This window comes from Carcharhinus amblyrhynchos, chromosome 21 (assembly GCF_965287045.1).
Source record: "Carcharhinus amblyrhynchos chromosome 21, sCarAmb.v2.hapA, whole genome shotgun sequence".
In the NCBI taxonomy this organism is placed as follows: domain Eukaryota; kingdom Metazoa; phylum Chordata; class Chondrichthyes; order Carcharhiniformes; family Carcharhinidae; genus Carcharhinus; species Carcharhinus amblyrhynchos.
In genome coordinates, this window is record NC_137344.1 from 11,206,739 (window position 1) to 11,217,027 (window position 10,289).

General features: G+C 45.2%; 1 protein-coding gene across 1 annotated transcript; it reads left to right on the forward strand.

The window, feature by feature from the left end:
- The first annotated feature begins 2,752 nt into the window (after window positions 1–2,752).
- On the forward strand, window positions 2,753–9,485 carry LOC145356639 (neuronal pentraxin-1-like). The gene is made up of 5 exons (XM_080209485.1): window positions 2,753–3,104; window positions 3,919–4,129; window positions 5,071–5,315; window positions 6,096–6,275; window positions 8,068–9,485. Exons 1-5 carry the CDS (start codon window positions 2,808–2,810, stop codon window positions 8,287–8,289), a joined length of 1,155 nt encoding a protein of 384 aa, XP_080065611.1. The 5' UTR covers window positions 2,753–2,807; the 3' UTR covers window positions 8,290–9,485.
- Window positions 9,486–10,289: the final 804 nt, after the last annotated feature.

The window sequence follows — 10,289 nt, forward strand, 5'->3', positions numbered from 1 at the left end:
TTCAGCACTTTTCTTCTATTTTAACTAGGTCTGGATCCAATTCTAGAGAGTTAATTCACCCAGTGGATTGTCATACAGCACTTTCCAAACACCAGATGTGATACCCATGGCTAATGCTGGCTGCCTGGACATTTTTGAATTCCCATTTCAGTTTGAAACCAAGGTGAGTGGATCTCTCAGATGTACTGAAGGATGTCCCATCGTGGGAGAAGTAGGGGTGGAGCTGGGAGGAGAACTGAGAGAGAGATAATTGTTCTTCTGCGAACCTGCCACACTGATTAACTTGGTCACTTTAAAAGTGTTGACCACAGCTTCAAGTACAACACCTGAGTTTGCCATTGAGGATCTTGTACGGATGGGTGTGTCTGTGTTTTGTACGTGTGGGTGTGTTGTTTGTCTGTGTGTTTTGTATGTGTTTTGTATGTTGCATGTATTAGATGTGCTTTATGCATGAGTGTGTTTTGTGTTAGTGTGTCTGTGTTTTATGTGTGTGTTTGTGCTATTATGTATTTTGTGTGTGCTTTTGTGCATATTTGGTGTGTGTTGTATGTTTGTTTGTGTTTTGTGTATGTGTGTGTTTTGCCTGTGTGTGTTTTTGTCTGTGTTGTGGATATGTTTTGTTTTTGTGTGTGTTTTGCATATGTGTGTGTTCGTGTGTGTTGTGCATATGTGTGTTGCATGTGTGTTTATGTGCGTCTGTGTGTTATGTGTGTCTGTATTTGTATGTGTTGTGTGTTTCTGTTTTGTGTGTGAGGTGTGTGTTTTGGCTGCGTATTGTTTTGTGTGTGTGTTTTGTGCATGTGTGCACATGTGAGTGCGTGTGTTCTTTGTGTGTGTGTATTTGAATGAGTGTGCGTACATGAGTGTGAGTTTGTGTGAGTGTATGTGACTGAGTGTATGTGAGTGTGAGTTTGCTTATGTGTTTGTGTGTGAGTGTGTGAATGTGTTTGTGTATGGGTGTGAGTGTGAGTGTGCGTGTATGTGAGTGAGTGTGTTTGTGTGTGTGAGTGAGTGTGTATGTGAGTGTGAGTGAGTGTCTTTGTGTGTATGAGTGAAATGTGTGTTTGTGTGTGTGCGAGTGTGTTTGTGTGTGTGCGAGTGTGTTTGTGTGTGTGAGAGAGTGAATGTGAGTGTGTGAGAGAGTGAATGTGAGTGTGTGAGTGAGTGTTTGTGTGTGTATGTGAGTGAATGTGTGTGTGAGTATGAGTGTGTGTTTGTGTGCGTGTATGGGAGTGTATTTGCGTGTATGAGTGTGTGTGAGTGTTTATGTGTGTGTGTTTATGTGTGTGTGAGTGTGTTTGAATGAGTGTATGTGTGTGTGTGTATTACGGGAAACAACCAGGGTCAGCCAGAAGGCACGTCATAAATTCCCCTGAGAGTCCTCAGTGCTGGCCCTGGGAAATATTCATGAGGCCAGAATGGGAAATGCCAGCACAACAGGCGCGTACATTCATTAATACAGGGCTGTAAATCCAGCAGCCACAACTTGCATCGCCTGTTGCCTCGATGTGTTTAAACTGTCAGGAATTGAAGCCGGAATCCTCCCTAGAATTTAGAAGAGGGGGCGGGGGGAGGGGGCGGCGGATAGCGACACGAATCCAATGTTCACAAACCGAATGACTCAATCCCACCACTTCAGTGTAAATAATTCAAACCGGTGGACGTTTGAGAACTTTATTTATACATCAGTCCAACACAGTACTAAAAAATCTTAACCTAATATGGTGAGCGTTTGATGTTGGGGCGACTTAATGTTCCCAAGGATTTATTACGAAACTGCAATGAATAGTTCACGAAGCTCAAAGATTGCTATATATTTATTTTTAATGATTGATGAAGAAACTGTAGTTTAACCCAAATCAACCCTTTTTGCGTGTTGCTTTATTTTAATTCTGATCTGGGGATCTGACTATGAATGAAGTGAGTTCCACTTGAGGAGGGAGCAACTGAAGAAAGTTGGGGGGGGGGGATTACTCTCTTACAGAGGCAGTCACTGAAGAAGGGGGGGGGGGAGGTGGTGAGGGAAATGTGAACTATTCTCTTACACAGGCAGACACAGAATGAGAGAGATTTTTGGCAGGAGCGCCTCCTTGCAGTCACAACCAGGGGAGAGTTTCAAAGCTCCGGGAAATTTCTCTTTTGGTTTTTAAATCTTGAAGCCGATTGCAGCTACTCCCGGGGTATCTGAGCAGCCTCGCCTTTGGAGGAGGAATATTAATAAGTGTGGGGGGGGGGGGTGTTTAAAAATGCATGGACTTTCTTTTTAAAGCGTTGGAAAGTGTGACGTAAAACAGCAACTGTGATCCTGATGCATTGATAGAGAGGGAAGGGGGAGGGTGTTGAAGTCCAATAATGGAGGTTGATAAAATATTGAAATATTTAAACTTTTAAAGTGTTCTGGGGTTTTTATTTGCGCTGCAAGTTTGCACATCCCCCACCTCCCTCCTCCTCCTCCTCCTCCTCCCCACTCTCTTCTGGGATCCTCCCCAAGATACAGAATGCTTAATGCCAATCCCATTTGACATGGTCACAAGACATGAAGTGGAGCAATTAAACTGGGATTCCACCCCTGCCTGACGTGGCCATGTGAGCTTGGATATAAATACTGGCAGCGCTCTTTGCACCGCCTCATTTCACGTGGATAGTTCCTTGGTGCTGAAATCTCTCCTGGAAAAAAATACTTGCTCTTCTCTTCCCTCCCCACCCCAGCCCATTCCCCCCCCCCCCACACCCCTTTCCCCAGGCGGAGGACCTCACCCACACCCACCCCACCATCATCAACCACCCCACCCCGGCTTTGGTGAACCATGTCCCGCGGAACCTTCGGCGGATTCTTCGCCCTCGCCTTCCTGCTGGCTCCAGCCGCGGCGCAAGAGTTCGCCCAGACCCGCTTCATCTGCACCTCCATCCCCCTGGACATGGACCCCATGTGCTCTGCCCCCATGCAGAATAGCGGGCCGGTGGACGACATCAAAGGCACCATCCTGCAGCTCCGGGAGACCATCCTGCAGCAGAAGGAAACCATCATGAACCAGAAGGAGACTATCCGGGAGCTCACCGCCAAGCTCAGCCGCTGCGAGAGTCAAAGTATATCAGAGCCCACGGTGAGTGAGACCCCCCGAAAACCCGGGCTTTAGGGAGGGGAGAGCAACACTCCTGGGGGTACATCTCCAGCTCAGGGTCCACGTTAAATCAACTTGGACAAAACTTTACAATTAAAAGCAAATTACTGTGGAGGCTGGAATCTGAAACCAAGAGAGAAAATGCTGGAAAATCTCAGAGATTTTCCACCTTTTTTTCTTTTGGAAAACTTTACAATCACCTGGAGAATTTAGAGATAAATAGGAGAGGGGAGAGGAAACTTCTCAAATTAGATCAGTGCAACGACCTAATGGGTACAACGAGCGATTGGAATCGATTTGAGACCCCCCCCCCCCATCAAATAGATTACAAACTAAATTTGATTTGATTTATTATTATCACATGTATTAGAATACAGTGTATTGTTTCTTGGCGCGCAATACCGTTCATAGAGAAGGAAAGGAGAGAGTGCAGAATAAACTGAATCCTTGCAAGTGATGTTTGCCCAAGTTCCAGACAGTGCAAGTTGGAGTTGTTCTGTCTGAAGTTGCCATTCCCTTTTCACCCTCCTCTTCTTGATAAGGGTAAGATTGGAGAAAATGCTGCCCTTTCAGACGGCAGCGAGCACCTCGACAAAAGCAAATTACTGCGGGTCCTGGAATCTGGTTCTCTGTTCAGATGCTGCTAGACCTGCTGAGACTCTCATTTGCTCCCCTTGGGGTCCGCTTTGTGAGTTTGGGGGTCAGTGTAATGTAGCATTGTCTCCATTTCCACACCTAAGCTTCTTACACCTATTTCTGTGTGTGTGTGTGTGTGTTCTGGGCGATGACAACACAGCAATACAACCGAGGCAATGTCTCCGTGCAGACAAATAGCTTGAAAGATCTCCTGCAGAACAAAATAGACGACTTGGAGAAGCAGGTTCTGACCCGGGTGAACAGCCTGGAGGAGACCAAAAACGCGGTGCGGAACGACTCGACGGAGAACAGGGGCAAGATTGAGAATGCTCTCAATTCGCTGCATCAGAGAATCAGTGACTTGGAAAAAGGTAAAAGCGCCGCTGCCGAGGCTCTGAACTTGTATAAGCCCCGGCGCAGCAAAACAACTCAAGTGGCATCTTTGTAAAGAACAAGGCAATAGATAGAACAGTCAATGTGATAGTTCAGTAGTTGTGCCATTTCCAGGATTTATAGATTTAGGGAAGAGGGGGGGGAGAATTAGAAAATCTGGATTTGTTGGTGAAGAGGGAGGGAGATGGGGCAAAGCTGGGGGGGGGGGGGAGGACATTGCAATGTGCAATGCGTGATGTCCTGATGCTCCCGTAATTGCTGCCAAATGCCCCTGCAGCTAGGGCTGGAATACAGTGTGGTTTGATAAGGATAGCAACTGTTCCTGGGCAGTAGCAATGTAGAAATTCTGCCCACCCTCACAATTCCTCTATCCATCCATTCTCCCAATGCCAGAGCTTATATTTAGCTGCTTTGGCCGCAGTCCTGGTTCTCTGGGAACGGGAGGGGGGGGGGGTGCGAGATGGAAATGCGATAGAGGCGCATTACGGCAGTATTCCGGCAATCTGAGCAAACTTCACCCGGAGTGTTAGAGCCCTCCCTCTGTTGCTGCAATATGCATTGCGCAGCGCTCCCCCCACCTCTCGGGTACAGAGAAAGAAGCAATGTCCCAGGACGCGGCTCACATGATTGGGATTATACTGCGGGATGTATCTGGAACGGAGGGTTATATAAGAACCAGAGTGATTCAGCGTCTGAATAAATGCTCTCGAACCACCCAAGTCTTTTCGTATATAAAAAAAACCAGGCAACCAAACACAGGGAGACAGGTTACTGCTGGAGATTGAGCGGGTTCCTAAGTACAGAGAGGTTCTAGTTCAATGTCTCACCCAACAAATAGAAAGGTGACCCCAATCTATCCACCTTCCAGCCTCTCCTCACACTTTCTCCCCACTCCCCTGCCTTTCAATTTCTTTTTCAGGACAGAGAAACTCGAGGCCGACTGACAAATTCCAGATCACTTTCCCTTTGAGGACCAACTACATGTACGCCAAGGTGAAAAAGAGCTTGCCGGAGATGTATGCAATGACTGTTTGCATGTGGCTAAAGTCCAACGCCTCCCCCGGGGTCGGGACCCCTTTCTCCTACGCTGTCCCGGGACAGGCCAACGAGTTGGTCCTCATCGAGTGGGGCAATAACCCGATGGAAATTCTCATCAATGACAAGGTAAATATTTAGCTCAGGTGTTGCATCCTATTGGGCAATAAATCACCAGAAAGTGGAGGCAGGCCATTCGGCCCATTCAAGCCGTTCAGTTGAGGGAGGGGGGGAACAGACTACTGAATCAGCCATGATCAAAATGAATGATGAGGCAGGCTGGAAGGGCTGAATGGCCTATCCCTGTTTCTAGTTTCTATGTTTCTGCCAATCTGGTACAAACTTGATGGGCTGAATGGACTCCTTCTGTACTGTAGGGATTCCATGATTGTTGGTGGACCTGTGTTGGACAGTGGGGGGGATTTTACAGCCTCACATGTCCCACAACCCATAGAATACCACCCAAGGCCATCAGACCTTCCCATAGTCCGCCCCTTGCGACTCCCGTGTTGGGCGAAAGGTGTAATTGCGGCCAGTATGTCAAATGTGGGCCTAAAATAACTTGGCTGGGGTAGCTAAGGCTATTTCATGAGAGTAGAATTGATGTTGCTTGCTTCGTGCGCACAGACCCATAATCTTAATGTAGAACATTTTCTTAAAGGGGACACCTCTTCTGGACACTCAACACAAAAAAATAGACACTTGCTAAGCAGTCTGATAAGTTAGCTCTACAGAAATGTAGATCTTCACTTGTATGCATCAATGTTTTGGAGAGCTGTGGGCTGGGCTGGGAGGTTAACGATGGTCTATTTTCATCCTAGTTCCATGGGGTGTCTTCCAGCGACAGCAGCAATTAAAAATAGCTTTGGAGTCCCAATACGCCCACATATTAAAATCTCATTTTCACAGGTAGCAAAGCTTCCTTTCGTCATTAATGATGGGAAATGGCATCACATCTGTGTCACTTGGTCTACAAGAGATGGCGTTTGGGAAGCTTATCAGGACGGGCTGAAGAGGGGGAACGGGGAAAATCTAGCACCATGGCATCCTATTAAACCAGGCGGAATCATGGTTTTGGGCCAAGAACAGGTAAGTTGTCTTACACATTAAATAACAATATGGGAGAACGTTATGACAACAGTCTAGACATTGGCCTGAAAGTGGACCAGCCACCCAGTTAGATTTTACACTGTCCTTCGATGCAAGTATTGCAAGTTCTCCTGTATAACCTTTCAATGTCAATGTTAAACCGACGGCAGAGGGCAGTTAGCACCATTGAAAGCACCAGAAAATGCTGACAGACTAGCTGCACTGGCAAACACACCAGGAGGGATGAGTAGGAAGAGCGATGGTTAATTCTACACTGTGTGGGCCTAGTCCCTCAAGACAGCAGATTCAACATATGGGTTAGGGTGCCCCAAGTGGCCCATAGATCCAACTGCCTGAATCACATAGCATGTGATGAAACTGAATCGACAAACTGTGTGGGATCACTTGAAAATGCAGTTCCTTAAAGGCACACTGCATGAAAGTAAACAGGAAACTTAAAATATCAAATCAAAATGTAATTAAAAGGGTCGACAACATGAACCTCCCCCTGCCGGTGCCCACTGGACATAGAAAGCTTTAATAGTGCCAGCAGAAACCGTGTGCATCCTTTCCAGGGACTTCGGACAGCAAACATAGCCACAGAAGAGAGAGGGAAGCAGTTGAGATGGATGATTCCCCCATCCCCTGATGTGATGTGTGTGCGCATGTGTGCGTGGGCATTATCCGCATAGTATATATCTGACCAATAAAATGGGTGTAAATTCAGGTCCTGGTGACATTTCTGCATTTCTTATGGTATTATCCCAAATCACATTTGACATAAGATTAATTAATGGAGATGATTCCTTTACCCCAACACATTGTCTGAAAGGTGTGGAGTATTGGATACCAATTGCACTTACACACCAAGACAGTTTGAGAGCTTTTCTAGTTTTGAAAACCTCTGCTCTTCTATCCCCTTCTCTGAGAAAAAACTTGAAATCCTGCCCAGATACTTGTGTCCCTCTCTCTTCCCCCCACCTCCAACATATTACTGTAGTTTGAAGAAAGGGAGTTGTGGTGTGTAGGCAGACTCACTTGGTCTTTAATCTCATCATGCAGTGAAATAAATAATAAGAACACAGCTGTCATTTATGTTGTTTGTCTAGAGAATTAATGGATTCTTATTCTATCTTCGGATGCGGGTGACACAGGCAAGGCCAGCATTTAATGCACTTCTCAATTTCCCCTTGCTGGACTATATCAGTGGGCACTTGAGAGTTTAGCCTTCCCTAAAGTGAACCAGATGGGATTTTTTTTACAACAATCGATGATAGTGGAGCAACAATGTCACTAAGACTAGCTTTCAATTCCAGATTGTTGGTGAAAAATAATCAATTAAATTCCACCGATTGCCATGGTGGTTTTTGAACCATCGCCCCGAGGCTATTAAGCAACATTGGCACGAGGCTGCCATCTCCCCAACATTGCAACATAAAAGGCTCATCTCTTATACAGCGATTGGGATTCATTACAAAGTAATTTAACTGTATATTGCTGTTGGCAATTACGCATGAACATTAATATCTCAATAACTCGTTGACTGTGCCACATTAGTGAGATGGAGTTGCAGGCCGCTTGTGCCCAAGTAACACAGTGTACTGCGGGGAAACGTGGATGGAGGTCACATAAGAGGACAGAAGGGGAATCAGTATTATCCTGGCTGCTTGGTTTTAACTTAGAGACTGGAGAGGGAGAGAGAGAAACACACACACAACACACACACACATAAACAGGCTGAGGCAACATTTCCCAATTACTGACATTGTTATTTTATCTCCCTCTGAATCAGGACACATTAGGAGGTGGGTTCGATGCCACACAAGCCTTTGTGGGTGAGATGTCCCACTTCCACATGTGGGACAGAGTCCTAACTCCGGGAGAAGTCTACAGCTTGGCCAACTGCAGCGCCAAGACCTTGGTGGGCAACGTCATTGCATGGACTGAAGCCAACGTCGACATCTACGGCGGTGCCACCAAGTGGACATTTGAAGCGTGCCGCCAGATTAACTAAATCACCGGGGGGGAAAAAAGAAGAAGGGACTAACTAAGAAAACCACTAAACCACAGCATCTCTTAACGGCTCCAAAATCAAATTTCTTTTTTCAGGAACAAAAAAACGTAAAAGAATTTTGTGCAAAAAAAAATGTTACTTATGTGTTGGGTAAAATATCTTGTCACGACAACGGGATCACACTTCTCAGGCGTAAATATAGAGGGAGGATTGAAGGATCCTCTTCTCTCACCTTTCAGCTGACAGTCAGCAGTATCTTGAGGAAGGCCATGTGCTCCAAGTGTCTGATGGCGTGTTTACTTGATGCCAATTAGCCTGAGTGCCTTTGGCAGGTGCAAAATGCAACAAGTAGTGTATTTTTTTCCTTTCTTTTTTTTGCATAAAAACAGACGAACACATTCTTTGAGATAATTGCGTTGTAGGAACATGTCTTGTTTAAAAAAAAGTTAAAATAAGCTATGACCATGTATGCTCTGCTGCACAATACACTCAAGTACTAATGAGGGGACGGCTGCAAAGGCTGAGACACATATTGGTAAACTGAGGGTGTAGAATAATGTAGGGTGCTTTTTTTTAAAACAACGAGAAACAGTCCATCATTGTCACATCACAGGCTTACGGCATGGCGACTTGTATTTGTGTGTGTTTATTTTCTAATCCATTCTGAACGGCAGCCTATCTGACTGGAGGCTGCTAGAGAAGAGAAAAAAAATAAATGTAATATTGCGCCCTCTGGTGAAAAGGATTATTTTTTCTAAAGGAAATTTTTTGCAAACAAAACATTTTTATTGAATTTGATGCCTGAGTGAGGACTTTCTCCCTCCCCCACAGAACCCCCCCATCCCCCAAAATTATTTAGATGATACAAAATATTGTTTTTTTTTGCCAGACATTATGGTTCCCTTTGCAAGTAAAACTAAAAGTATTTATAAATGTATATATTGTATGATACGAGGAAGTTATATGTACCATAGACAGTCACCTTCAAACCAAAGTTGTAAATATTCTGACTCCAGATCCCCATACTATCAGTAAATCCCATTTCTGAAGACTGAAGCGAATAGGCACTGCATTATACAACCATTTCTTAAAAGAAAGCGCTATGTTTTTATGTCATTAATGCTTTTTCATTTAATGCAAAATGTGACATGTACTGTCAGTTTTATTTTTACACAAATAAAGAAAAAGAAAGGTCACAGGCATCAGAGGCGGTGGTTTTTATTCTGTGATTACCGGCAAAGTTTGGAGGGGTGGTTGCGGGCTACTGGAAGATGAGGGTGACCATATTTTAGACCAGGACGGAGAACGTCCCATGCCTTACTGATCTGTGACTCGTGCCATCCAGTGTTGACCCTCTGACCGGAAGCTAGTGTGGGCGCCAGCTGTTGAGTGCATGATGAATGGAGCAATGTCTCATTGCAGTGAAAATCCCTTATTATTCAGTTTCCAGCTTTGGGCATTCACCAGGGGGTGAAGAATGGGTTAATTCATTGTAAAATGAAAAACCCTGACTCTTGATGAAAAGAAAGTAAAAAGAAGTGTCTCACAGCAACTAAAAGGTGTGCTGAGTGACAAAATTGAAATCTGTGAGGTCACACAGACATAGGAAAAAGGAGCAGGAGTAGGCCATTCGGTCCTCTGAGCCTGCTTTACTGTTCATTATGATCATGGCTGATCATCCAACTCAATAGCCTGATCCCTCCATAGCCTTCAGTCCCTTTTGCCCCAGATGTTATATCTAACTTCCTCTTCAAAACATACAATGTTCTGGCCTCAGATACTTGCTGTGGTAGTGAATTCCACAGGCTGAGCACTCTCTGAGTGAAGAGATTTCTCCTCACCTCCATCCTAAGTGGTCTACCGTGTATCCTCAGACTGTGACCCCTGGTTCTGGACACCCCACCATCTTCCCTGAATTTAGCCTGCCCAGTCCTGTTAGAACTTTATAGGTTTTTCATTAGATCCCCTATAGGGCCATAGGATCCTTACAGTGCAGAAGG

What these genes read in the sequence shown, in the direction of transcription:
- LOC145356639 (XM_080209485.1), top strand. Translation starts at nt 2,808, where the DNA reads ATGTCCCGCGGAACCTTCGGCGGATTCTTCGCCCTCGCCTTCCTGCTG. An exon ending in AATCAGTGACTTGGAAAAAG is followed by an intron (nt 4,130 to 5,070) that starts GTAAAAGCGCCG and finishes TTTCTTTTTCAG; the next exon opens with GACAGAGAAACTCGAGGCCG. An exon ending in AAATTCTCATCAATGACAAG is followed by an intron (nt 5,316 to 6,095) that starts GTAAATATTTAG and finishes TCATTTTCACAG; the next exon opens with GTAGCAAAGCTTCCTTTCGT.